This window comes from Ovis aries, chromosome 11 (assembly GCF_016772045.2).
Source record: "Ovis aries strain OAR_USU_Benz2616 breed Rambouillet chromosome 11, ARS-UI_Ramb_v3.0, whole genome shotgun sequence".
In the NCBI taxonomy this organism is placed as follows: domain Eukaryota; kingdom Metazoa; phylum Chordata; class Mammalia; order Artiodactyla; family Bovidae; genus Ovis; species Ovis aries.
The window spans coordinates 37,618,398-37,646,133 of NC_056064.1; the positions used below are offsets into that span (position 1 = coordinate 37,618,398).

Below are 27,736 nucleotides of genomic sequence, written 5' to 3' on the forward strand. Positions count from 1 at the left end.
AATAAACAGAGCTGAAATCCAAAGTGCTAGGCCCCAAGCTAAGGAAGGGCAGAAGGAAAGGGAAGGTGACCACCCAAATCCGCTCCTTCTCCAGCCGGCGGGTGGGTGGGCAGGCGGCGTTGGGCACAGGCTGGGCAGACGAGCAGAAACCTCCCGGCCGCCCAGACAGGCCTCCAACCTCGAGATGTTCCCGGCTTTCCGCTCAGCCCGCAAATATTTTCTGCAAGAGCTATTCGGTTATTTTATTTCAATTTATTTTACTTTCATTTAATTTACCTCATTTTAAATTGATCCACCGACCCAAATAAAACTTAAAATTGGGGGAGAAAAAAATGAGCACCGGGAGCGAGAGGCTGAGCAGTGCGAGTTAGCCGACTGCTGTGGCCGCATCCCGGCCGCTCTGAGCCCGGCCGCCGGGCCGCCGGGCCGCCGGGCCGCCGGGCCTCCAGAGCTCAGCCGGCTGCCTCCGCGCTTTTCTGCCCACTGTCCGCGCTGCTGGCAATCTGGAAATCTTCTCCGGGGTACAGAGAAAGAGAAAAAGAAGAACATTTTGCGAAGGAGGTTACTTCCTTTCCTGAATTTGGGCGCTGGTAGCTCAATTCAAAATACCGGCGTATAGCAGGGGACCTGGGAAACCCGGGGTGAATTTGGGTTGTTTGGCTCCAAAACATCCCCTTGATTGAGAAATACCAGAGGATGCCGTCTAGACCTTCGGAATTGATTTTTAGTATTTATTAGATTATAAATCCTGGCTTATTTAAATTTAAAAAACAGGCTACGGGCGCTGAAAGGGGAAGAGGATTGGAAGGAAGCAAGGATGAGGAGAATCTGTTTACTCTAAATTTGTAAGTAAAAGGCTCCTAAACCTGCGGTACCCACATTAAGGACCGCAGACCACCCTCTCCCCCTGCAGAGAGCATGGGGAGTTGTCCTTGGGAACCTGAGCGAGTGCACATTTAGGCGAGAGAGCCAAGTGTCTGGGTCCGGCTTTGCTCTCCTTCAATTCCTGGGGTGCAGAGGCAATCATTCGGTGGTTAGAGTGTCTGCCTTAGCCTCCATTAGAGACACCTTACTTGGGACAAAAGCTAGGCCCTAGGGGAATCTGCGGCCCCCACACCCGCAGTGCTACAAGCCCTCACAGGTGGGGTCCTGCCATCTATAGGGCTGGGAGTGAGGGGGGCAGTCAGAGGGGCATTCAGAGGGGGAAAGGGGGCTTTGACGCTTTCATTTTGCCCTGAGGCTAGTGGCAGCTCTGGACATTGGCTGTTGCTCCCAACTCACCCCCAAATTGCCTTAGAAAAGACCCTGTGTGGAGGTTTTGGGGTGAATTTTTACTAGAAAAGAAGGACAGAGCTCCAGTGAGAATAGGGAGGTTCCAAAAAGAACCCCCTTCCCAGATGGATGCTTGTGCCTCCTCAATCTGATTCCCCACACCCCAAATCTCACACCTTCTCAGATTGGGGTTTCCCCAAAAATCGAGAAGGAGAAGAAAAGAAGATGGCGACTGAGAAAAGGGTTGCTGGTGGAGCAGCCATGAAGAAATGCAATAAATTCCTTGTTGTTTTATGAAAATTTACAACTTTGTGATAGAAGTTTATGAGTGGTTGAATCCAGCGATTGGCCAGCGCCGGTCATGTGGCCGGGCGATCGTGAACATGAACTTTTTATCATTTCCCTGGTGGTTATAATGCAGCATTCTTTTGGACACCACACCTAGGTCGGAGCACTGTCGTCCTTCAGGGCTCCAGCCTCTTGATATTTTTATACTTCAGTATCAGCTCGATAAAGCAAAAGAGAGAGAGGAAAACCAAGGGGGAGAGAAAAGAAGAGAGAGCGGGAGAGAGAGAGAGGAGGGGTGGGAATTACACAAAAGAGAGAACCAAAAATAATTTTAATTTCTAAGTTAATTTGCTTGCTGATCTGGGATTTTAGTCATCATGGAGAGTAAATGGACAATCTGCCCAGGACTGCAGCCTGATACCATTTTTCAAAGCCAGAACTTACTCCATTTTCTATGCAAATATCAGAAAAGCGAAACACCCTCTCTCCCAAGTCAGAGAAGGGGAAGCAACGGCTCTCAGGTTGGGACAATATTATCTGGAAGATGAAGAAGAAACCGAACGCTCTTCCCCGCCCCCCTTTCTCCCACCCCTTTCAATCGGAGGAAAGAAACCCCAAGGTCTGCAAAGGTAAGGGAGATTCTACAATTTTCTTCTTATTCTTTTGCATCGGTTTTGTAGGGGGTGGGGCTTGGGTTTGTTTCTCCCCCCTCTTCCAAGACAGGGCTGAACCCCACCTCCGGGCGCTGCAAGGAGAGGCTTCCTAGGAAATTCGGTGGCTGAGAGAGGGGTGGTTGCTTCCTGGAGGAGAAGCAAGGCAGGGAAGACGGTCGGAGGAACCGAAAGGGGCCACGGAGGCGAGCTCTAAGTGGCCTATTTAAGCTGGGAGAAGAGGTTTAAGTTAGAGGGCTGCGGAAGAAAGGATAGGGGGGTGTCTGGACTTGGGGTGCCGGCATAAAGCCGGTTGCTACGGCCTCTGTGGGTTTGCGCCCCCTCCCCCTCCCACCATCTCTCCCTTGTTCCGGCCTCCCCCAATTGCCCCGGCGCAGTTCTCTTGCCCGGTGCGGGTACGGGTATCCGTGGCTTTCCGGCACCGTTGGCACGAGGGGCGGTGGCGCTGAGAGACGTCCTGGTCTCTGGAGGGCCTGGAATCTCCGTTGAGGCCAGCGAGGGCGAGCAGGCGGCTAGAGAGATACAGAAAGAACAATTCACGGAGAAATACTCATTATCTCCCTTCGGAAACATTTCTGAAATTAAAAGGCTGTGGGTGGAGGCACCCAAATTGAGGGAGACCCCCCCCTCCTTCCAAGAAGCCTGCCTGAAAATGCCCAGATCTTTGGCCACTCCCGTAGCAGGGAGGCTCGTTCTGCAGGGAGACAATTTTGTGGTTTTTAACGCGGTAGTTTACAGCGTGTTGGTTTCTGTGTAATACTGGTTCTGTACCTTGTGTTTTATTGGTATGGGATGTGTGGATTTCTGTGGAGGAGAAAATTGCCATGTGTGTCTGATGTGGAAACGTTTCAAACTTTCTTGGATCCAAATGTGGTGATTGTGAAGAAGCTGTTTACCACGTTGTTGTTTTAGGTATGGAAACAAAAAAGAAAAATAAAGAGAAGAAAATTAAAAGAAATTCCCATTAGGGGATTTGATGGTGTCTGGACTAGAAAGCTGCCTGGCACTGAGCTCAGACAGCTAGTCTTGTCCCTCCGGCGCCTGATTCCATTCCCGAGCCAGGCCTGGGGTGGGGGTGGGGGTGGGGGTGGGGGTGGGGGGGGGGGGGGGGGTGCGGGGTGGGGGGAGCCGGGAGAAGAACCGTGGGGCGGGAAGACTAGATTCCTAAAGTAGCTGGTGGGGTTGAAGAAGGCGCCAGTCGCTAGGTGAAGACTTAAAAATAGAGAGGGGTTCTGGGGAAGCTGCCAGCTGAGAGATAAGGGACTTAGGGCTCGGAGAGCAGGAGAGACTGATTTAGTTTGGTTTGCAGAAATAGGTGATTGCTTTCCTCTTTTTAAGGACCAGATGCAGAGATTTCAATCTCGGGTCTCTGGTGGCCCAGGGATTGCAGGGTCTGGATGCGCATAGGGGAATACTGGCCTTCTCACTACTGAGCTGAAAAGGGAGAGAGCCACTTGTGGCGCGGGAGGGGGCCCCTCGTGGCACAGGTAGATGCCCTCGAAGCAGGCCCAGTATGGATGCCTGAAGGGACCCCCTCGGCTGTGAAGCCAGAGAAGTTCTCGGCCAGCACCCGCGGCACTCGGAGCCTATTCTTAAAGGAAAAATTCCCCAAACCTACCCAGACTATAAAGGTCTTTTTCTCCTGTAGTCTTGGCGGGGTATAAATCATCCCTTAGACAGTTCTCTCTGACCCAAATTATGCGGTTTGCTGCCATCTACCGTCCGTTTGGAGACATGCGGCTTCGGCGCCACAAGCCCGGCGACGCTGCTTGAACCCGGCCCCACGCCCGGAGCCCCCAGCCGCTCAGCTTTGGCGGGATTCTGGGGACTTTCGGCCCAGATTATCACCTTTCGCTGGATCTTGGTTCCAGCTTGCCCACATGTGAATTGGAGAACGAGGATCCCTCTCTCTTGTCAGGCCCATCCCAGCTCCAAACCTGGCGGCTGGCTGGGGGAAGCGGCTTTTTTTCTAGGGCATATTTTAAAAGGACTAATACTGCATCTGGCGGGCACGGGGCTCTGAATCAAAGGGTTGGGGGATCAGAGTCGACCCTCTCCCCGGCGTCCCCGCCAAACTCAAGAGGGGATCACGAGGGCCGCTAGGAAGATCCATCCGAGGCCAAGGCTGTTCAAGGTTTATTTGGTTTTCTTTTCGGCCAAGGGAGGGGTCCTGCAGGGGAGGCGCCGGCCCGGGCAGTTCCACTCGGTTGTCAAAAGACAAACCGAGTCTGTGTTCTCCGGGTTGACTGGTGGGTCTTGCCAGTTCCTTGGCCGGTTGAGTGTATGGTGAAAGAACTGAACCGAGCTTTCTGGAAATTGTTGGTGTGTGCAAGTGAGTGTGTGTCCCCTTCCCCATTTCCAATCATTTCAAGCGAAATCGACACAAACATGCTTTGGGAAAAAGCGGGGAGTGGGGATCAATCATTAAGGAAGCAAATCATTGTAATTTCCGTTCCTGCCCGGCTCTTCACACCCGCTGAAGCCGACTGCTTTCCCAGGAGGGGGTGGCGAGGGCGAGGGTACGCGCCGCTGCCGCCGAGTTTGAATATTGGCCCGTCTCACGGGTTACTGATTAGCTTGGGCTTTCAAGCCGCAGGAGGAAGCTCTGGCCGCTCCTTTCAAGGTGCTGTGGCCCCAGTTCCTGGGCGGGGGGCTCCAGGAAATTGCCTCTGGTGCCAGGCAGGCCTAGGTGTTACGGGGTCTGGAGCTGGAGGAGCTGCCGGAGTCAAGGGGCCCAGCGGTACTAGGGGCAAACGCGGGGTCTCTGAGGCCCGAGCCTCTGGCGCCTTGTGAGTCTGCCTCGCAGGAGCAGCCCTTTCAGCTCTTCAGCAGAGAGTGACTTTCTGGCGGCTGGAAGGCCCAGCCCAGTGCAGGGGCCCCCAAGGGAGTGCTCCCTGAAAGTCTTAGGCCCCTTGGAGGTTTTTCTTGCCGACAATCGGAAGGACAGATGGAGAGGGGAAGGCAGCTGTACAGAGGGTTGAAACCTTTAAGGGCTCTTAGGGTGCGCATGGGCCCGGGGAGAGGGAGCTGAGGGCCACTGCTCCCCCCTCCAACAGAGAAGATGCCATTTATTTGCATAATGGAAATATCTTTGTACCTTGCTTTGGAGGAGCTAGTTTTAAGGCAGTGTTCCCTGTAAACTGCTCTCAAAAATTGGGAGAGGCCACACTGCCCCTCTGGGAACATATATGTTCCCCAAACCCAGAGAATCATGGACTCTAGAGGAAGAATTGGGTTGAGATGTTTGAATTCACCCCACCCCAATCAGAGTTGAGATTGGGGTGGGGGAAGTTGCCCACAACCCTTAAGAGCCGGGAGTGGGAGGGAGCTTTGCAGCTAAGAAGAAGTGGGAAGCCTGGACAATGTCTCAATACCCCTCCCCTCCAAACACCTACTGGCAAATATTCTCCCTGAGATTACCCATGCAGGAGAATTCTACTCTGGAGCTGAACACAATTTCGACATTTACCGGGGAGCTGGAATGTGTGTACGTCCGCAGGACCACAGATTCACAGCTCAGGAAATTACAATTATAAGTCCTGCCAGTGGGATTTCTATACAATCCTTCTGTTGTGTACTCAAGACTTAGGACACATTTACATCCACCTCTCCGTACACACACCTCCTCCTTGAGCAGGGAGAGACACCCCAGACCAGCAGATGGCTGTGCCCACTGTGTATTTATATGTTCCCTCTTGGAGACAGACCGACAATGGTGGATGCAACCACAGACAGATTCATAGAGATCTGACTCCAGAAGTCAGGCAGCCTCTGGCCCAGCCCTGCTTGCCTGCTCTTTCTCCCAAACAAACGGATCAGACGAATAAACGCTCATAAATACCTCTGGGCTTAGATAAGAGCGATGAGGCGCTATTTCCTTTCATGCCCGACTCCAGGCGCCCAGGCCCTGCCTTTGCGGCTCCATCTCGTGGCAGGCAACCTGCAGAGGTGAGGTTAATTTGGGGCTATGACTCTAAGGATAAGGCGATTGTTTTCGTGCTTCTATCATAGGGGAAGTCTTCATCTCTCACTGAATCTTATGTTATCCAGGCTTCATGGGAAAGCCCATACTAAACAGTCCTAGTTTGAGGACACTGTGACCAGAAAGGAGAGAGGGCTGAGGCCCAAGGCCCAGCCTCAGTAGCAAGGAGGAGGGACACAAGGCACTCTCCCCACCTTGCTCCTCCAGCCCAAATGTTCTCCCTTCCTTTCCAGGAGTGGGCCTAATCACAGCTGGATTTGAGCACTTATGACTGCATCATTAGGAGGCTAGAGTTTATTTTTTAAAATCTTGACACCCCCTCCCCCAAGAGGGGCTAGGAAGTGGTTGATGGGTCAACCAGGAATAGCCACTTAACCATGAAGGCAGAGCGGAGAAGTTGTCCTAAGTTTAGGGAGCCTTTTGGGCCACTTTGCAACAACCAAGTTCCATCCCTGGTCACTAACCTCAATCCTTTACCACTTTTCCTAGTGTCTTGTGCCATCTTCAGTGGGCAGATTTGGCCTACAAAAAGGAGTCCAAAGAACAAGTCAGAGAAGGGTCAGCCTGGTCCCTTCATCATCAGGTTTTGTCCCACATTCTGGCCCATTCCTGGCCCCAGGTCCAAAGCTTGTCATTCTTTATGAGCATTAGAATGTTGAAAATACACTGTGCTTCAGTCTTCCAGGCTGGTTCCAATGCTCATTTTCCTAAAATAAGAGTCAGAGATATACACACTCTCTCACACCAAAGCTTGTAGGCAGCAGGCTGGTAATACATATATGAGAGGTGGGAGGGATTGTAGAGATGCTGAGAGACAGAAGGGTAGTGAGCATCTGGAGAGGGGATACGGAATGATAGTGGTAAGCTGCCTGCTGCGGCCCCAGGAGAACCCAACCCTCCCCCTTTATAAAATGAAACAAAAACCGTCTTGAGAAAGAATTAATTAAAAAAGAACTGTCAGCTTCTGGAGAGACCTGGAAAAGGAGCGATGGCTCCTCTCTTCCCACTGGTTTCTGATTGTCTCCAAAATCAGGAGGGTTTGAGGACCTGAAACTGGAGGAGAAACAATTTTCTTCCCTGTAGTTACTGAGGCACCTTTGATACCTAAGAATTTGTAGCCCAGGATATTCTAATGTCTTTTGGGGTAGGAAGTGGGGTGGAGGGAAGGTTGCAGGCAGGATAGGGATCAGACAAACCTCTCACCCCTCCTCTCCCTATCCCCCTCTTCCCAGTGCCCCTTCCTGTGCCAAACGCAAGCAATACATACTAGAACCAGGCAAGATATCTTGGGCAGCGGCAGCGGTAGCCTTCCAAGAAGCTCCTAATCTAGCCGCACATCAAAAGGGAGAAGCTTTTAGGCTCAGACCCTCCTCACAATTCCCAGTCTTCTGGGTCCTCTGGCCTGCCTCTCAGACTACAAGAGCTGTAGAGAGGCAGGAATAATAAGCCCAGGCTTGGAGGAGATGGAGTAGGTCTGAGAAACAGGAAAAACAGTTTTCAAAACCTGGGAAGGAGATGGTTTCTTCTTCTTTTGCTTCTCGATTTCTGAAAGCAATGCTAATCGGCGGAGAACTCTTCTCTCCTCCTACCAACACAAAACCCAAGAAACCAGCCTTCTCCTTTAGTTCTCTTCTAGGGAGACTGAAATTCCAGATTCCGAGATATTTATCCACCTTCCCTTGAGGGAATGGGGCTCAAGCAAGTCAGGGGTTAACTTTTCTGAAAACACAATTAACTTTTTCCTATTCCTGCGTGGGGAGGGGAGGGATATATTTATTTAATCACTGGAGGATGGGGTGGTCTCAATCCAAGTGCTCCCTCCTCCCTCAAAGGCATAGACGCCTCTGTCGCAGATCCTACGTAGGTGGAACGGGACGCGTTGTGCTGTTGGGGAGAGAGAGAGAGAGAGAAAGCAGAAGGAGAAGGAGGAAAAAAAGGTTGATAGGTTTGTGCGCGGGTCCCTCGCGCGGGCTGCGCTCCTCCTGGGTGCTATTTGACAATTCCTGCCTCTGCCATTGGTCAGTGTTGGATCAGATGGTTGTATTTCCTTCTGGCCCTCACTGGCACCTCGCCATCCCCCCTCAGCTAAAACCCAATCTCAGATATACTACTAATAGGCGCGGCGCTCGGACTATAAAACACAACAAATCATAAACCCGGCGGAGCAGCAGCGGCCGCGCGCGCCTCCCCTCCCAATGAGTTCCTATTTCGTGAACTCCACCTTCCCCGTCACTCTGGCCAGCGGGCAGGAGTCCTTCCTGGGCCAGCTCCCTCTCTACTCGTCGGGCTATGCGGACCCTCTGAGGCACTACCCTGCGCCCTACGGGCCCGGGCCCGGCCAAGACAAGGGCTTTGCCGCTTCCTCCTATTACCCGCCGGCCGGCGGCGGCTACGGCCGGGCGGCGCCCTGCGACTACGGGCCGGCGCCGGCCTTCTACCGCGAGAAGGAGTCGGCCTGCGCGCTCTCGGGCGCCGACGAGCCGCCCCCGTTCCACCCGGAGCCGCGGAAGTCCGACTGCGCGCAGGACAAGAGCGTCTTCGGCGAGGCCGAGGAGCAGAAGTGCTCCACTCCGGTCTACCCCTGGATGCAGCGGATGAATTCATGCAACAGTGAGTGAGACTTGCTGAGGCCGCCGCGACCCCCATGGGCTCCCTCCCCCCTAGAGTCAGAACTAGAGAGCCCCCCCACCCAATTCTTCCACGGAGAAAGCCTCTCGGGTTGGAGCTTAGGGAAGATTGGGCGCCTGCCTCGATCTCCCGCGCTGCCCTCACGCCCTCAGGAGTTGCAAAGTTTGCAAAGTCCCAGATGCACTCCGAGCCAGGGGGAGCGAGTGGGTTCTCTGCGAGGGCCAGGCAGCAGCCGAGATCCGGGTCAGGGAGGCAGACAGAGCCCGCGCAGCCACTGGCTGGGCTCTCCCTGGCGCCCCCAGCTCTGGCCCGGTCCCCCACCCCAAGACTGTTCATTAAAAACGGAGTACGTCATGGGAAGGGGGGCGGCCTGACGCTGGCGAGGGAGAGTTGAGTCTGTCCCGGACTGGTTTTCCCTGGGGGTCGGGGGCTGGGGAAAGAGGAGGCACCCGGAAAGGGGTGGTAGTCAGAGGAGGGGGGGAGAATAAGGGGAAGAAAGAGAGGGAGCGGGCGGAGTCGGAGAGAGGGAGAAGCAGGCGCCGGGGTCTCAGGTTGGATTATTTGTCGGTCTTAAATCCCAAATTGATGTCCATTAACGGGACACGAAAGTGAGGAGCCCTTAATGCTGACTACGGATCGATCCACGTCATTACAGATTAAGGGCCAGAATCTGTCACGGGGTGGTGGGGGCGCCAGATGGGAAGAAAAGATGCGTCTAGGAAGAGACACACCTGGCCAGTGCTTCTCCAGCCCCTCCCCCTAGGCTCAGGTGGGATTTAAAACTGCTCCTCCCATCCCCCCACCAAGAATCTAGACAGAAGGCAAAAGCCGAGGAGACCCGGAGGGAATCTGGAGGGGGCGCTGGAGGAGTGAGGAAAGGGGGGGGCAGGGAACCAGGGAGAGTGGAGGGCATCCCGGGACAGGCTAGAGTCCCCGTTTGAGGGTCGAATGGGGGAGGGGGGTTCTGGCCTTGGTGACCCCAGACCTCAACATCTCCTCTATGCGTAACAGGTTCCTCCTTTGGGCCCAGCGGCCGGCGCGGCCGCCAGACCTACACGCGCTACCAGACGCTGGAGCTGGAGAAGGAGTTTCACTACAATCGCTACCTGACGCGGCGGCGGCGCATTGAGATCGCGCACGCCCTGTGCCTGACGGAACGGCAGATCAAGATCTGGTTCCAGAACCGGCGCATGAAGTGGAAAAAGGAGAGCAAACTGCTCAGCGCGTCTCAGCTCAGTGCCGAGGAGGAAGAAGAAAAACCGGCCGAATGAAGGCGCTGGCAGGGGGCGGGGGGACGCGAAGGGAGAGGCCTGCGGGGAACGGAGGGCAGCGAAGAGCTCCGGGGAAGGCTCTGCGGGCGGGGGAGCCTGGGGACCTGGTCTCCAGAGCGCGACAGGCGGGGCCCCGCGCTCTCCTGGACGCCCCCGCCCGCAGAGCGCTCGCTGGGCGCTGGGAGGCCGTGCTGCCTGAGCCCAGCCGGCACCCCAGCGCCGCCTCCATGCCCGCACAACCGCCTCAGCCCGAACAGGCTCCCGCGTGAGAACTGAGGACCGGACTCACTTGATGTTTCCTGGAAGCAGAGCAATATGCTCTTGTCCGTGTCGCGTCTCATTTCGTCCATGTCGCCCGTGCACGGTTCAATGGTAGATTCGCAGTCCCCTCAGCGGGGGCCTCGAAGACTCCCTGACCCCAGACCTCTCTCCCAGCCCCTCCCCAAAGCCACTGGAAGGAGCACATACTACCTAGAAGTAAGAAGAGGAGCCTCAGAAGAAAACAAAGTTCTATTTTATTAATTTTCTATGTGTTGTGTTTGTAGTCGTGTCTTAGCTCTGGACGTGAAATACTTCGGTAATAATATTAATATTATTAATAATGATGATAATAATAAAGACGTAAAACCTCGCTGCTCAGTCACCTCTGCTCCTCCCCTGCCATTCCCCCACCCCCACCGCCACCCCTGCGTCCCGGTGCCGGAAACTCTGCAGCGAAGGCCGGAGCTCTGGTCGGCCCCAGAGGGCCAGACGCGACTCGGAAGTTACAGTTGAGATAAAGGCTGCAGCGGTCCGGCCCAGACTCCAACGCCGCGCCTCGCCGGTGCTGAGGCTCACAACGGCCTTTTCTGGTGCAGAACTGGGGGACGGAGACGAGTCGTTCCCCTATTATTCTCTAGCTTTTCTTCGTTTGTCCGTGGCAGGAGGGAACGCCACCGAGGCCCCCTAGCCGGGAGCTCCTGCAGAGACTGAGCCCGGCGGGTCTCTGTGCCTCAGCGCTGGGTTATGTCCGCAGGATCCCTGAGGCCGGTGATCTTTGGCCTGCCCACATGGCCTGATTTCCGCCGGCCTTGGCCCTCGGCTCCTGGCCTAAATTGGGGCCACCGGGTGTCTTGTCTCCCTGCCCACAGCTGCAGTCTCCAGGCGTCCCTTCCTGCCTCAAGTAGCGGCTCAGCGACAAGTAGGGGGATGTGAAGCCGCCGGCAGGCGCCTGGGCGAAGGGCAAGACTTTCCCCCTGCTCTTCGGAGACCTGAGGGCAGGAAGCCAGGTGACGGGGCAGTTTGGTCACATCGCATCAACTTTAACGGACCCATTCTGTCCCCACCCCACCCCACCCCCACCCTCACACAGGCGACAAGATGAGGAGCCTGTTTTCCTTTCTTCCTCCTCCCTCTCTTTCCCTTTTTTATTTTTAAAGAAAATAGCCATCCGGCAGAGGGGGCCCAGCTGTGGCGGTCTCTGGCCGCCAAGCGCGCTCAGCAAGGCGCTGCTGGTCCTCCGAACTCCCTTCCCTTCCCGGGAAGGCGTGAGCCGCCCGGCAAATTCTGAAACTACCCAGATGCCAGCAAGGGGTCTCAAGTAGGGATTCCCAAGGCAATAATAGCAGGCAGTTGGTGAGAAAGCGGAAGGATTCTTCCTTGATCCCAGAATCTCAGGACCACGTTTACAGCCAAACCCGAGTCCCTGATGCGGTGGCCTCTACCGTTTTTCTCCCATCTAAGCCACTTAGCCCCAGCTGGGCTCTTCTTTTGGGGTCCCTATCCTGTTCTGCCATCCTTCCGTCCTGGGCTAAGGATGAGGAAGAGTATTTCAAACTTCTCAGGGGACCCGGAGAAGCGAAAGTTTCTCCTTCGAACCCTTGGCTTTGCCCCACGGGCTTGGCCTGGATGTTGTGGATGGACCGCTGCAGCCGGGTCAGGAAGCAGACCAGGCCGAGCTCACAGGGGAAACCCTTTGCAATAATTGTTTTTCACACACATCTTCCAACCTCTCCCCCATTTCTGCCCCCCATCTCGAAGACTTGCAAGGCCCGAGTAAAGGAAGAGCAAATCAAGCTTTGATCACCTTCAGTTAAAATAATAATAACGACGACGACAGGGAGAAGTACCGAACGATAAACTCCACTTACGAGAAAGTGGGTAAAGGCTTAATCGGGTTTCTCCTCTAAAAGACTCAACCCTTCGGGTTAGCCTAGGCCGGGTTTCTTTCTAGCCCGGCGGTTGCACGGAGCCAGCTGGGAGGCAGTCGTCGCCGCCATGGCGGTCGGCAGCCCGCGCTCCCGCCGTTCGCCGGGAGGTGGCGCGCTCTGCTCAGAGGCGGCCGCCAACCTTCTCCCTGTTTCTCCCCCTTCTCCTTTTTCCCCCTCTCTCGGAGGCTCGCATTGAATCGGCCCTAACGATTCTCGGATCGTCATTATTTGTAACCATAGAGCATGAATTACCTCTTGAGGTCATCAGCGAGAATTTACGACTGGTCAACAAAAGCACGTGATTCCCTAACGCCCCCCCATCCCCCTTCCAACCCCCCCCCCATATTTGGCCGCATACATAGCAAAACGAAGTACAGTGCATCGCTATAATTCATTAATACATCATAAATCGTGAAGCACAGGGTTATAACGACCACGATCCACAAATCAAGCCCTCCAAAATCACCCAAATGAGCTCGTACTTTGTAAACTCCTTCTCGGGGCGTTATCCAAATGGCCCGGACTATCAGTTGCTAAATTATGGCAGTGGCAGCTCTCTGAGCGGCTCTTACAGGGATCCCGCTGCCATGCACACCGGCTCTTACGGCTACAATTACAATGGGATGGACCTCAGCGTCAACCGCTCCTCGGCCTCCTCCAGCCACTTTGGGGCGGTGGGCGAGAGCTCGCGCGCCTTCCCTGCGCCCGCCCAGGAGCCCCGCTTCAGGCAAGCGGCGTCGAGCTGCTCCCTGTCCTCGCCCGAGTCCTTGCCCTGCACCAACGGCGACAGCCACGGCGCCAAGCCCTCTGCTTCGTCCCCCTCCGACCAGGCGACCCCGGCCAGCTCCAGCGCCAATTTCACCGAAATAGACGAGGCCAGCGCGTCCTCGGAGCCTGAGGAAGCGGCGAGCCAGCTAAGCAGCCCAAGCCTAGCTCGGGCGCAGCCAGAGCCCATGGCCACCTCCACAGCGGCGCCCGAGGGGCAGACTCCGCAGATATTCCCCTGGATGAGGAAGCTTCACATCAGCCATGGTAATTCTCGCTCTCGCTCCTCTTTTTGTCTTCTCGGCTTTTCCTTCTCCGCGTTTGGGGGTGGGGGGAGTCGGCGAGGAGAGCTTGGCTTTTCCTCAAATATAGATTTCTTTTTTTCGGAGGGGGAGAAGACTCTTAAGAGGGTCCTCACAGCTCGGGGGGACAGAGCCAAAAGAGGGCTTAGCTGGGGGGTTGAAGAGGAGTGTTTTTAATAATTTGTTCCCAGATTTCGCCTTAGGTTTTATTTGCCCAGCTGTACTAGCTTTAGGATGAAGGATGGGGTTTATGTAACATGGGGAAGGGTCCTGCTTGCCCCCGAAATTTTGAGACTGCTTTTAGCAGAGGAGGGGCGAGCAGTAAAACGAGCTTTCCAGGGCAAAAGTGCAACCGTTCTCCTCCCTCCCGGGGTGAGCGGCCGCCTGAGCCCAGCGAAGGGTGAGGCACAGGGAGGGAGCCAGAGACAAAGCCGGGCGCCTTCGCTGCGGGCAGAAGTGGGGGGTGCAGAAGGGGGCATCAGAAAGCAAGCTCGGATGCGGGCATCTGGAGTGGGGAGGATCGGAGCTGCGGTGAGCTGGGTGCCGGGGACGCCTGGGTCCTGCTCCACTCCCCCCTCCCACCCAGTGCCCCCTCCCTTAACCAGAATAACGCGGCCTCGCCGCTCTGCTCTGTCTGCTCCAGACATGACCGGGCCGGACGGGAAAAGGGCCCGAACCGCGTACACCCGCTACCAGACCCTGGAGCTGGAAAAGGAGTTCCACTTCAACCGCTACCTGACGCGGCGGCGGCGCATCGAGATCGCCCACGCGCTCTGCCTGTCCGAGCGCCAGATCAAGATCTGGTTCCAGAACCGGCGCATGAAGTGGAAGAAAGACAACAAACTGAAAAGTATGAGCCTGGCTACAGCCGGCAGCGCCTTCCAGCCCTGAGCCCGCCGGGAGGAGCCCGGGCGGCCCAAGAGTTCATGCCGCCCCCAGCCCTGGCCCCTCCAAGCCTCCTCGCGCTGCCGCCGCCCGCTGGGAACCGGTTCCCACGAGCCTGCCTCAGCCCGGGCCTTGTGTTACGATTTTTCGTTTCGTCTTAGGTCTTCCTGTGGCTCCCTCTCTCCTGGACTGGTTAATCTTGTTATTATTGTAATAATAATGATAATTATTATTTTCCCTCCATGCTCCCCACTCCCCTGCGCTCACCCCCAATCCGCCAGTGTTTCTGAATGTTCGTGTCTGTGGTTGCACTCCTTCCCCCAGGAAAAAAAGAAACTCGCATGTTTAATGTGAACTTTCCCCTCCCCATCTGTGTTATAACTTATTTATAAAAGGATGATCGCTGTATTTTGAGTTTCAGCTGGAAACTTCTCTAAAAGGGGCAGCAGTTGAGGTGGGATAGTGCCGCAGCGCGGGCCCAGCTGAGCTGGCCTCGGAGACCCGGGAGTCCATGACTGTGTCTCTTTCCTCCTTCCTCTTCCTCCTCTCTCCCCACTCCTAGGCCCAAGTTTCCTAAGGCTTGGTCCTGAGGTGGGAGGGAGCTAAGGGGGACCAAAGGGGTGATGTTGAAAAGAGGGAAGGTACATAGTGAGATTTAAGTTCCTGCCGCCTGGGTAGGCCCCACAAGGCCTGGTCTGGGAGCCTCAGAAAACAAAAATAATCCTCAGTGTAAAACGTCTTGTGTATTTCTCTGTGAATCCATGGGTCTGGCATAGAGGGCCCAAAGCTTGTAAATATGGGGATAGTCTGGGTCAGACCTATCCCCTCTTCCCTACCCATTTCGATTCCAAGACCATTTGTAGTGAGCGAGTGGATGCTGTGCTACGTGTGAAATCTGTCTTTGCCGGGCCTGTCTCAGTGATTCGCTTTTGGTATTTGTTTGTAGCTTTCCTTGAAGTCAAATAAATGTCTCCCCTCCTCCACTGCCCTTCCACTTGTCTTTTCTCTGGGGGCCTGCCTCTCCCATCACCAGACACACCCTAGACCGTTCTTGGTAGATCTGGGGTGTGGGGAAGAGAGAGTAGGATGCTCCCCAGCAGCCCCTCTCAGCCTTCTAAGTCTCTGCTTAGTCAGTGGTACTTGGGCCAGGGGACAGGCTTCATGCCTGGGGGACTGAGAGGCCCACAAATCCCACCTGAAGCTGGAGCAAGGGGCGAGGGAAAGGCTGAGCTGGACTCCACCCTGGCCTTCCACCAGCTGGCCGGAAAAGTCTCTGGAAACCTCTTCAGGAAAAGTAATTTGGGCCTAAGCCCTAAGCAGGCCTGCCCAGCCCCCTTGTCCCCTAGTCAAATCCCAATTCAACCCTGTCACCCAGTAGGCAAACCCCCCTCCAAAAAAAATCAGCTCAATTTCAAAGGTTTCCTCTTACCCTCAGTCTTCTCTACATTTATCAAGGGCTTCTTCTCTCCAGGGGCCCAACTGACCTGCCCTCTTGATTAGGAGCTGGGGTCCCTCCTAGAAGGCCCTTGGTTTCCCCTTCAGCCGAACTGGCCCAGGGCCCGGGCCCAGTCCTCTTCCATCCAAGTCAGCCTCCACCCTGAGTACAAGAGTCAAGTCTGGACACTTACCCAGTCCGTCCCTTCCAGCTTGGCCCAACTTCTTACAGGGCTGGGGGGGAGGGGGAGCTGGTGAGGAGGCTGCCGAGGGTCTTGGAGGCTCTACTGGGCCCTCTTTCCCCCATCCCCCTTGACTTTGTCCCCCTTTGTCCATAGCAAACTATCCCAAAAGTCGCTATGACATTTAGATGTCAAATGGATAGGGGTTTTATCTTGAAGTTAGATCGTAAAAATCGCGGAGAAGTCAGACAGATACCCCTCACTGGCTCAAGAAAGTCACGTGAGGTCCATAAAGTTAGTTTTATGGTTTTGGGGAGTTGACACCGCGCGGTATATTTCACATTCTCCAGAATGTTAAGTGACACTTTAACTGCTCGCTGTGGTGGGGAAGGGGGCAGAGGTAGGTGAGCGCTCTCCGGGCCCAGAAGGCGGTGGTGTGGCGGCAGCCCAGGCCCAGCTCTCCCGCAGTAAGTTGCTTCCAGCTTTCGCTTTTCCCCTTGAAATTGTGGGGCTTGAAACTAGGGGAAGGAAACCGTGCCTCCAGCAGGGCTATAGGGTAATAAGTGGGGGAAATTTAGCCTGGTTTTGCACCAAGTTCTGACCAGCTGGGTGTTAAGTGGGGCACCTAGTTCAGTGTGATAAGGCCTCCGCAGTCGTTGGGTGCCTGGTTTTATTTGCAGGAGTGCTTGACTCTTTGTGGGCAAAAGGCTTGTGTGGGTTCCTTCAGTCCTCTTGGAAATTTAGGGGGCAAAAAGGAGGGGTGTGTACTGCTGACAGGAGGGCCCCATGTTGGGGGGGGCACTCCACTACTGGGCATCTTCAGACAGATGCCTCCCCACCCCCAGGAAAGAAACTTTATGACATTCATTTGTCAGGGGTGTGGGGGGCGCGCCGCTAGGCACTTTTATCTGGATACATCTGAGCTGAGAAAAAGCCTGGGGAAGGCTGAGCAGCTGCTGTGGGCTGCCTTGCACTGGCGCACTCTCTGGCTTTTAGAACTTTGAACCCATGAAAGGGGGTACCTGGGTTCTCTATGCCTTCCTCAGGGCTATCTGGAATGCAGAGCGGTGCGCCTGCCTTTGCACCCAGCTTCAGACTTTTGGTCCCAAGCCAATATGCTGACTTGACTCAATGTAGGGTCCTGAGGTCCCAGTGGGGAGAAGACAGAGGGGGGCATTTCCCTCAAATCCAAAACCTAATTCCTGGCCAGGAGTGGGGAGAATGGGAGAGCTTCTTTTTATAGATCCTTTCTAGAGGATCTATGTGTTTAAGCAAATCCCTAGCGATCCCTCCAAAAATAAAAGTTGCTGAAGAACACAGACTCCCAACTGTCGGGAGAGTGAAAGGGTCTCAGGAGCTGGGAGAGAAAATTGGAAAGGTGTTCTCTTTCCTCTCCTTTCTTCTTCTCTCCCTACCAGAGCCTAGAGGCCCTTTGTTTTGTGGCACCACAAACCAGAAGGATTGCATTATTTGACCCCCAGGGGGCCCGTTATTTTCTAAGGATAAGCCACCCTCTTTCTGAAAGCTAGAGGTCTCTTCCTCACCAAATCGACCTCTCCATTTTTAAAGACACATTCAGATCAACCATCCCCTCATGCCTGCTTTTGCCATCTCTAGATATAGCTCACCAACTCCTGTTGTCCCTGGAATTGGGTCTGTGACAACTTAAGGGGTTTCTGGTCTTTGGGACCAGGAGAGGGTCACAGATCCTCCCCTTTTCACGTTAAAGAACATCTACACTCTCTCCCCATCTCTGCTTTCTCCTGCAGCTGCTCTCTATTCCCTGAGCTCTCAGATCCCTGTCCAGGCCTAATTTACTGGACACCCTTCATGGGCTTTGAGTGCAAAGAGGACAGAGGACAGAGGCTTTGAGTGCATAGGTGTCCTCCCCTTGGTGTGAAGACACATCTCTCCCAGAATGTTGGGGCATCTGTATCCCATGGAAAGGAGATTCTGCTCAGTTCCCAGAGGACATCAAGCACCATTTAAAATACTAGTAAAATTTGGAGGCATGACTTCCACAAGTTTCCGCTCTGGACAAGGCAAATGAGTTAAATAAGATGTAAAGGAAGAAGGTAATGGGCACAGAATCCGATGAGGGGACTCCTGGGCAACCCCATTCCTATGCCCTTGGTCTCACTCTGATGCCACCAGCCACCCTCTCAGAAACCCCAGATCACCGGGTCTGCCGCTAAAGATTTTTTGGCCCCCTCCCACATCAGTTCTGCAAATTCTGAGAAAGAATGTATGGGGCCAGCAGCCCAGGGACATCTGCTGGGCATATCTAGAGAGATTTTCTGAAATGGCAAAGGGCAGCTCTGGTGTGGGTGCCCACTTCTGCCACAATAGCCAAAACTCTTGGAGGATCTCCTCTTGCTCTGAGCAGATCCTAACTGGGGAAGATCCCATCCTAGCTGGGCTTTCCTCTTCCCCACTTCAGGTTCTGTGGGTAACTGTCTTCCATGAATCCCAGCAAGGATCTGTTGGGGGAGAAGATGAAAGCTTCCCAGGGATTTCTCATGCAAAGGAGCTATCTCTGCCCCAGGCCAAGTCTTGCTCTCTAGCCTTCCCCAAGACACTCTCCAAGAAGGCTGTTCCTCTCTCTCCTCTCCCTGGCTGGATTCAGGCCCCAACCTTTTGAGCCGCAGGCTGGAACTTACTAGCCAAATCCTCATGCCCATCTGTGGGTACCTTCCACCTGGGGCAGGGTAGAGGAGACTGGCAGTCGGAGGGTAAGGCTATAGTTTCCCTTTTCCCTCTGAGGCCAGCTTGACCACCACTCAACAGACAATTTAATTTTTTGTTTTACTTGGTCATTTTTTATTATTATTTTTGTTTTGTTTCTCTGAGGCTGTGGTGTGGGAGGAAGTATAAAGAAGTGTAAACAGGAAAGCCAGCCGGGCCTGGAGTTCCAAGCACCCATATTTCATTGGCGGCTTCCTCTCTGTAACTGCTGCAGGGACACTTAACTCTTCCCTGGCTGTGACAAGTATTCACTGGGGTCTGGTGGGGACGGATTGGGGGGGGGGGATCCAAGAGTAAGCTCCTCTCTTAGGATGGTTCCTTTATCCTTGGGTTTGAATGCTGAGATGGACGCCAAGGATTCCAAATGAGGGAGAAGCGGACCACTCAGCACAGTCTCCCAAACTCAGTCCCTTTTGGGACAGAGCAAAGAAGGCAATTGCCTGTATGGGTTTCACAGCTTGGGATCAGCCCAGCCAAGCAAGGAGAACAGGGCTAGCAAGAACACGTCCCCTCTTTTAGGGCAGAGCCTACTGGTCACTGTCTCCATTTTTTGGAGTTTCTCGGAATAATCAGATTTCGAGGCTGGGATCTGCCCACAGCGGGATTTATCGATTGCTGCAGCGCTGTTACACATCCATATTAATTAACCCAGACACCGCCTGGAAACCAAGCTGTTTGGGATGGGGGAGGGGAGAAATTGGGGGCTTTTAAGGAAAATGGACATTTATCAGTAATCCTTGCCCTGGGGCTCAGATTGGAGAATCGCTTCCCCACAAGAAACACGTGTCTTCCCCAAGCTGCATGTCCCTTGACTTCTCAGCAAGAAGGGTGAGCCTGACTTACTCTTCACAGTTGGACTACACACTTCTTCAGGGTGGAATTAAACATTTCCCAGGCCCAAACACTTCAGAGTTAGCTTGCCCCAGCACTCCAATGGTGGTTGTTTCCAGCAGGACATTTTTAGAGGGGTTAACATCCCCTCCCCACCTTCCTTTCAACTTCCCCAAGGTAGAAGCTTTTTATGGCTTTCCGGCTTGTGTTTAGTGTTTGTTGTTGGTGGTAGTGATGGCCTTCTCCTTCCTCCTATCCCTCCCTCCAAAAAGTGATTAAAATCTGTTAAAGGATTTAATTAAGAGAGTTAAATGAAAAGGAAGGAGGTGCAAATGAGTTGGGGGAAAAAACCCACACCAAAGCTATTCTCAACGATTAAATCGCCATTTTAACAATATAATGGAGTTTGCATCCTGAAAGGGGAAATCAACGCTCATATCTCATCAATAATTCATAGAGTCCGGGATCACGAAGAGGTCAGCAGACGGGCCGAGCGCCGGCCTACTTGGGGCTCCGAGCCGCTGCCGCATACATTAGCGCCGCCGGCCGCACCGCCGTCACCTTCAGCGCTCCTACAGGTTTAGGCCGATTTTTTCCTCCTTTTGGCGAATTTACTGAGACCGAAATTTCGGGCTTCAAGAGGAAGTGGGGGATTCAGGAGACTGGAGAGGATTGGCCTTAGGGCCATTCTGGACCTGTCGGACTCCGAATAGATCAGCACGTTCCCAAGTTTTAATCTCTTTCTCTCCCGCTTCTTTCTCCTTCGATGTTTCAGGCGTCCTCTGTCCTATCTTTTCTCTCCCTAAATCTCCTCTTGGCCTCCTCTAGCTTCCCCCAACCCCCCGGCCCCCGCTGCAGAGCCACGCTCTGGTCTGAGCCTCCCTAGCTGCGGCCCCGCTGCGGCCTCTGAACGCAGCGGCTGACCATCCCTGACCCCTGGAGCCGGAGCCTAGCAGGGTAGGGACGAATGTGTCTAGAGAGGAAGGTACTTCCAATGCCCCAACACCGCTTGCCTAGTCAAGAGATGACCCAGGAAGGCCCGGTGGAGGGGTGTGGATTCAGCCTGAAAAAGGAGCGTTTAGGGGAGCAGAAGGGGGAAAGTCCTTGCATGTGGAAACATCTCCTTTTGGGGCCTTGGGGACACGGTGGAGCATAAGCCCGATATATCGGAGCTTCTTGTTGTCCTAGTCTCTTTTTCTCTGTATGTGTCTCTTAACTCTCTCTTTTCTGTTTACAGATTCCCAAGGGTCCCTAGGGAAGGAGGAACAAAATCCTTCTCTGTGGGAGTTGGGGGCTTGGGAGGTGATATTTGGGAGCAAAGGAAAGCGAAAGAGGGCAGGTCGCTGCGCGGCCGCTGCACTAGCTGAGGCAGAGGCTGTAACGTCCCCGAGCTGCCAGCAGAGTCCGCCTTAGACCAAGTTCACAGCCAGGCTGGAGCCTTCTAGGCGCCAGCGAGCTGTCCGGCAAGGTGGCCCGGGGCCCGCTGGGCCTTGCAGAGCCTGGACCCTGAGCTCTCTCAAGCCTTCTGGGGCCTGGGCCCCCTCCGGTCCCAAGGAACCCTTCCTCCAAGCTCTCTCCACTCCTCGGCCCAGAAACACCCCTCTCCGTCAGGCCACTCTATGGCTGCCGTATGTCCTTTCGCCTGGCAACGGCCACGGCGGCCCCACTCTGGGGGACACAAGAATGGAGAGGGGTGGGTCGTCAGAAGCTCTTCCAGGCATCTAACATGAGAGACGGTGAAAATGCGGGAAGTGGTGAAAAAAAGTCGGAAGTGCAGTTGGCATCTTTTCCCGAGGAGGAGTTATTTAATAATGGAAAAAGATTGACTCCTCTTTCCCAGGTCTAAGGCCCTTAGTCGAGGTAGTGGCGGGGCGGGGCGGGGAGGGGGGGGGTCCGGGGGGAGGGGGAGACGGGGGAAGGCAGGGAAAATGGTTTGCGCTTGGGTTTCTGCACCGGGAGCGGCAGAATGAGACCCTGGGCGGTGAGGCCAGTGTTATTGCCGGAGGGGTCGCGAAGTTGGAGGGTCAAAAGTTTACAGCGTGCGTGAGCCGGCCGCGGCGGGGGCGGGGTGGGAGAGGGGTGGGAGAGGGGAGGAGGCTGTGTGTGTGTGCGAAGAGAGAAGAGAGCGAGCGGGGGATGCTCGAGGTAAGGAAGACTCGTGGGCTCGGGGAGTGGGGTAGCGGCACCGAGAGCGGAGAGGCAGATATCTGAGGAAGAACTGAGGGAAGAAGTCCTCCTCCCCAAACTGGCTCTGGTGGCCTCGGGAGATGCACAAAAGAAAGCGCTCTGGGCATGGCCAATCCTCTACGCAATCTTCTTTCCTAAAGATAACCTTTGAGTCGCCATATAAAATTTAATTAAAACCTACCCAGCCGCACACATTTAAAAAATCCAATTACCCACACGTCCTTGTAGGACGTTTGGTGGGGCCAAGGAAGCCTTCCAAGGGGAAGACCTGGCTCCCACCCACACCAGCCCCATCAGGCTTCCTCTAAAGGGGCAAAATAGCTGGATCCCCTAGCTTCTTCTCCCTCCAGGGAGGCTAGTTTTTCAGGGATTCCTAACCCCCAGATGGGGTCCAGGCAATTGGAGTCCAGTAACCGTGGGCCACGACTAGAGGGAGTTTAAAAACTCCTATCCCTCCTTCCAAAGTGCTGGAGTTTAAGCAGTTGGATATTGAAAGAAGGTTACCTTAATTCTCTCACTCTCTCCCAAACCTACACTTGTGTGTTCTTCCAGAATGCCTCTCTTCCTGTTTCAAGGAGGGAGGGAAAATGAGAAGGAAAAACACTGAATGGCCTCACAGAGATCTTTCTAACTGGCGACCTGAAATGAACTTTCAATCTATGCATTAGGCTTAGCTCATAAGTATAATGCTTAGAGACACTGTAATTATAACACCAGGACATATGCTTATTTTGGATCTTTAAATGACTGTTTGTTGCATTATGAGATGTCATCATTCTCTTCTAAGCATTTAATATTGGAGATGCTCTCTGGGTGTTTGTCCTGCCAGAAAAAAAGATAATTTGAGAGTTTTCATATCAACGCCTTTTGAAACATGGCCAGAAAAGATAACAAATCAATTTGACCCCAGTTGTTTTTTTTTTAAACTAAACCAGTTGGGTATGGGTCCTCATTTCTACTTGGCCTTCAGGCAGATTTTTCTGGGGAGTCAGGTCAGGAGGGAATTCCTGGGTTCCAGAGGAAGTAGAGGTCAAAGCCTGAACCGGAGAATCTATTTCTATCTGTTCTTCCTCAGTCTCATCCCCTCCACTGCAGGACAGAGTGTTAGCAAGTTAATAGTTTTGTGGAGTAGACTGGGTCCTGGGCTTGGTGGGGCCTCACAATGGGGAAGGGAAGACTTCTGCCATCCCAAGCCAAGCTGGGTGCCTTGGGATGCTTAGTCCCAACCTCCCCAAACTAGGGGGATACCCGTTTGGAGACACTGCCCTGAGACTTGAGCTGGGTGGAGGGATAATCACCTGATCTACTTATACTGGTTGAAATGTGTTACTGGCATGCCACTCCTGGAGGGATAAATCAAAGAAAATCTCGAGTATTTTAAGCACCTCTTTGATTTGTTCCTGAACTTCCTGGTGGTGGTGCTGGGGGTAGGCAAAGAGGTATAGTATAGATGGGAAGTAATTTTAAATAAAAATGGAGGTGGGGAGGATATTGTTTGATTTTTAAAGGAGAATTAAAGCATCTGAAAGCCAAGTCCCCAGGTTTGACCAGTGCAGTCCAGCCCTTCTCTCAGGATTCTATCTTCCCCAAACATGCTGGCCTGTGGACCAGATCTCAGCACCAGGAGGTGGAGGTCTCATTCCTGGGGCCCTACAGCTTGCAGTTCAGGCAGAAATGGGGATCTCTCTGGCAGTGAGGGGCGGAACAAAGCAGAGTGTGCAGTTGAGTGGGAATACAGGCCCTATCAATGCCCTATCATTTATAGGGGTTCTGGCTCAAGTCCGCTCTCTGGGACCCAGATCCCCACATTTCCACTTCTCCAGGTGCTGGTCTCCATCACGGGCTGCAAAGTGAACCCCTGTAGTTTTCTACCCACTCCCTCTGTGCCCCCGGAAGGAAAGCTGAGAAAAAATATTGAAATGATGGAATATCAAGGCGGAGGCGGGTCGGCTGAGTCCCTATTCGAGTGGGACTCTGCGGGGTAGGAGTTGGGGGAAGGGACGGGAAGATTCTGGCCAAAAGTAGAACTAGAGAGGATGAGCTGAATCAAATTCCTTGCTCTGTCATTTTTCTCCCAAGTAATGACCTGCGCAAAATTCAATATGACCCAGCGAACTGCGCGAGCGTTATTATAGTAACTGCCTGCTCGTGGGGGAGGCCCGAGAGGGGGTGAACCGCAGGTCACGGCGTCTAAAAATTATTAAAATGTTCAAGAGCCTGGTGACGCGCCTAGCTGTTTAACAAAGACTGCCAAAGTATGAGATTAATACGAAAACTTGCACTTCAGAAACAACACACCAAAAAAAAAAAAAAGAAAGAAAAAAGTCTTGTTCCGGCCACCAAGGGGGCCCCGGAGCTCCTCTGCCCGCCGCGGCGGTTCGGTTTTCCGAACACACAATAGTGGACGAGAGCGAGCTTGTCGGGGGCCGCGCGGGCCCGCGAGCGGGCCGGCGGCCGGGAGGGCGCGGGGAGCGGCCCGGTGAGTACTCCCGCCCGCGCCCCTCCGGGCCTTGCGCTCCTCCGGGCCGCTGCCACGCGGGCCGCCCGGGGGCTCGCCTCCCCGGCCTGCGAACTCCCTCGCTCGCTCTGTCCCTCCCTCCCCGCCGACAAAAGGTAGCGGTGGTGGCGCGCGCTGGACACGCCCGGGACGGCGGAGGGCCTGAGCAGCGAGAGGTCACTGCGGCAACCTGTGGCTGCCGGGAGAAGGCGGCCGGCTGGCCAGCGAGCCATCGGGAGCGCGGGGGAGGTGGCTCTGAAAGCGCGTGGAGCCTTGGTTTTTTCTTTCTTATTTTTAGTATGCGTATTGATGTTAGTGCTCTTCGCGGGTGGAGGCGAGAGGCAGCCTCCTGCTCTGGCCAACCTCGTCTCGAAGGTTGCTGATAAACCCAGTCCTCCACCCCTCGCGGCGGGACTGGCTGGGGTGGGGAGTGCGACCCCTCGGTGGGATGGGCAGGTGGCGGCTCCCAGCGCACAGAGGAGAAAAATCTCTGCGCTCTGTCCCCAGGATCAACCCCACGGGCTCTACTTTCCACCCTCTCTCTTCGGGTGCTTGGGGGCACCTGGACTCCATCTCTTAAGAAGTGTAGAGCAGCACAGAGGCCCTCTCCCAATTCTGAAAAGCCTATGAGTTGGACGGGTTTTAGGGTGGCGAGTTGAGAAGGACAGGAGGTATGGGGTAGGGGAAGTGGTCTGGCCAGTTGGAATGGTGCCCCTGACTAAAGTAGCCTTTGACAAGACTAGGAAAGGTCCCTGCTTGAAGCTGAGGGGCTGGTGGTGGTTCTATCCACACATTTTGTCTGTGGGTCCAGGGCCAGGTGTCAGTCTTCCTGAGTGCCCAAATGGAAGCATGAGATTACTTACTGGACTCTCTCTTGGCAAAGATAACTGCAATATTACTGTGTGTGTGTGATTTTTCAAATATAGGTGTTAGTGTTAGAAATCAAGCTTAGAAGCCAAACCTGGCAAGGTAGATTTGGGATAGAAAATCAGAGGGTCTCTGGACTCAGTGGCTGGTAGATGAAAACTCTCCTCCTACCCATGTGCAAGGGTCCTAGGGCGGGGTATGGGCACAGACCTTTAGAGTGTGGTGGCTAGAGGATTGTTTTTTGTTTTGTTGATGTATTTATTAAAGAAATTTTTATTATATTACTAAGGATGCAAGTATTCCTCAGACCTGGAGCGATGAGTGAGGAGTCTGGGTGGAGAAGAGGTTCTGTGCACCCTTCCCATCACCCTCTGAAGGCCCTTAGCTTTCACAGTCTAGGATGCCATTCCCTCAGCTCCATCCCCAGTCTCCCAGCTTAGTAAATTCGGCGGTTACTGGCAGCCTCAGGAAGTCCCTTCGAAACTCCAGATCCCCATTTAGGTCCCATTGCCAGCAACACTAGCAGGTGGCTGAATAAGCAAGTTTAGATGGAGAGAGCCTGCCAGGAGCTAGGGAGGTGGGGGAAATGGGACTCCTCACACTTCAGCTATCATCCCCCTTTTCTGGCCCCAGGAGGTATGGGAGGTTGGGAGGGGCCACAATATCATCTGGCTGCATCTTTTATGGTTCCTCCTCACCCTCCATTCGGAAATGAAACGCCTTTGATCTTTTTCTCAGGTTGTAAACGGAATTGCCCGTCATTAAATATCTGGGGCCCCATCTGCTTGGTCTCCCAGCATTTTTCTTTACAGCTGTTTCTCTTTTTACCATTGAATTTTTCCAAAAGGACTTTTATGACACCCCCTTCACACCCAGCCGCCTATCCCTCTTCCCTTTGCTGAGAGGCCCCTTGGAAAATATCTAGATTTTCGTTTGATCACAAACTAAAAGGTTGCAGAAGAACACGGAGTTACCGATTGGGGTTTTGTTTTTCTTAAAAAAAAAAAAAAAAGTCCTGGGGGAGGGGAGGGGCTGGAGGGCACCCAGAAGGGCCTGATTCTGACTATGCGGCAGCCTCAGGATGACCCTTCCTCCTTTTGTGCTTAGCTAATGTTTACATCTCATAATTCATGCACTGCCGCGGAGATGCACAGCAGCCCCAAGGTTCGCGTCCCTTTGCGGGACCTGCTGTTTCTGTTTCTAATAGAAGAGGAAGAGGGTTGAAAACCTTGTAATCCCAGTAATCGTCGGCACACAGTGTCTTTTCCTGCTCCCAGAGCTCAAAACTAGGGGGAAAAAAAAATCAAAGCACTGAAACCATACCCCAAACGAAGGATGCGTGGAAAATAGGACTGGAAAATTTCTGGGCCAAGAAGATCTGTCTGTCTTCTGTATATACCCTGTAGATCCGAATTTGTGTAAGGAATTTTGTGATCACAAATTCGTATCTAGGGGAATATGTAGTTGACATAAACACTCCGCTCATTTTTTTTCTGAAGACAAAATTTTTTTTTTTCCCTAAATGAGGACCATCCGGTGACACGAAGATTCCTTTTTCTTTTCTTTTTCTCCCTCAACTGGTTAGAGATGGAGGAATCATCTACCTGAAATCTACCCATGCCTGCCCTTGGGAGCCTTAGTCCTTTTTCACTATCTTAAAAGGTTAATATTGTTGCTGATGTTTTTATTTTGTCCTCTCCCTTTGGTCCAGCTAGTCCCTATTTTGGGTTTCAGGGAGGCTTCACTGAAAATCTGGTAAAAATGACTATTGTTTTCAGTGTGCAAAGGGAAAGGAAATTCACTTTTCAAACGGATGCAGAGGTCGCCTTTCCGTTTGGGTGCAGAACAAGATGCCCTGGAAACACGCGATTACCAAAGGGTGTTATTGTGTGGGGATCACCCGGGCTCCTATCCTTAGCATCACAAGGATGTGAGATTTCTGCTCGCTGCTGAGGCGCGGCATTAACGGCAATTAGAACATCTCGCCGCCACGGTTAGCCTTGCTCCGGTGTTTCTGGAATTAGCAAATTGCTATTCAACGTGCTCTCAGAAGTTGGCGGTTTTTTACTCCAATGTTCATGTTCCATGTGGGAAACCAACTCGTTTCTCCCGGCTTGGGCCGCGTGAGATAAGGGGAGGAGTGGAGAGGAGAGGGGGAACAGACGGACTGACTGACACAGCCAAACTAATAGCGCAGTTAAATGCGATTTGGAAGGCGAGGTCTCCCCGAATTAGTGCATGAATTTCCTATCGATCCGCCCGAGGTTCCATTCATCTCTGACAAGTCCCTCCGTACACCCGCCTGGTTGCTCCGACGCCTCTTTTTTCACTCCCTACCCCTCCCCGTGCGGCTGCAGAGAAAAGGCCCACGCTCGATGCCTCGTTCCCCTGTGCGGGTTCTCCTCTCCAGGCGGAGCCCCTAGTCCGCCCCTCACTTAACTCCCCTGCTTAGACGCTGGGTGCAGATGCTCCATACCCCCATCGATAAGAGGGGCTAAGACCCTAAGGAAGGCCTGGGGGGGGGAGCAGGACGGGAGGGGCCACATTCAGAACGCCAACTTCTGAGGGGATCCAGGGATTGCACTCCGCCCAGCGCCCCAACAGGCCCTCGGGTGGCAACCTGCTCACTCTCTCTCCCTCCCTCTCCGCGATCCCGGAGAGGCGAGGCGAGGCGAGGAGGCGGTGGCCCCGCAGGAGCCCTATGTAAATCCTGCTGTTGGGTGGGTAGGGAGGGGGGGTG

The 27,736-nt window shown here is 53.9% G+C and overlaps 3 protein-coding genes and 1 non-coding gene across 4 annotated transcripts in view; all 4 read left to right on the plus strand.

Moving 5' to 3' along the window:
* Positions 1–1,691: 1,691 nt before the first annotated feature.
* On the plus strand, positions 1,692–10,743 carry HOXB6 (homeobox B6). Its single transcript, XM_027974664.3, has 3 exons — positions 1,692–2,189; positions 8,299–8,823; positions 9,853–10,743. The coding sequence occupies exons 2-3, from the start codon at positions 8,409–8,411 to the stop codon at positions 10,110–10,112; spliced, it is 675 nt and encodes a 224-aa protein (XP_027830465.1). The 5' UTR covers positions 1,692–2,189; positions 8,299–8,408; the 3' UTR covers positions 10,113–10,743.
* A 1,610-nt stretch (positions 10,744–12,353) lies between these two features.
* On the plus strand, positions 12,354–15,236 carry HOXB5 (homeobox B5). The gene is made up of 2 exons (XM_004012805.6): positions 12,354–13,333; positions 14,012–15,236. The coding sequence occupies exons 1-2, from the start codon at positions 12,772–12,774 to the stop codon at positions 14,257–14,259; spliced, it is 810 nt and encodes a 269-aa protein (XP_004012854.1). The 5' UTR covers positions 12,354–12,771; the 3' UTR covers positions 14,260–15,236.
* Positions 15,237–16,229: 993 nt separating this feature from the next.
* The window catches only part of HOXB3 (homeobox B3), a 40,354-nt gene continuing 28,847 nt past the window's right edge, over positions 16,230–27,736 (plus strand). Inside the window, exon 1 of the mRNA XM_012185970.5 lies at positions 16,230–16,336. The gene's annotated coding sequence lies outside the window, so the exon portion shown is untranslated. The remainder of the gene's footprint in view (positions 16,337–27,736) is intronic.
* On the plus strand, positions 26,372–26,480 carry MIR10A (microRNA mir-10a). The gene has a single exon (NR_107943.1). It is a non-coding gene; the product is annotated as a microRNA mir-10a (primary transcript).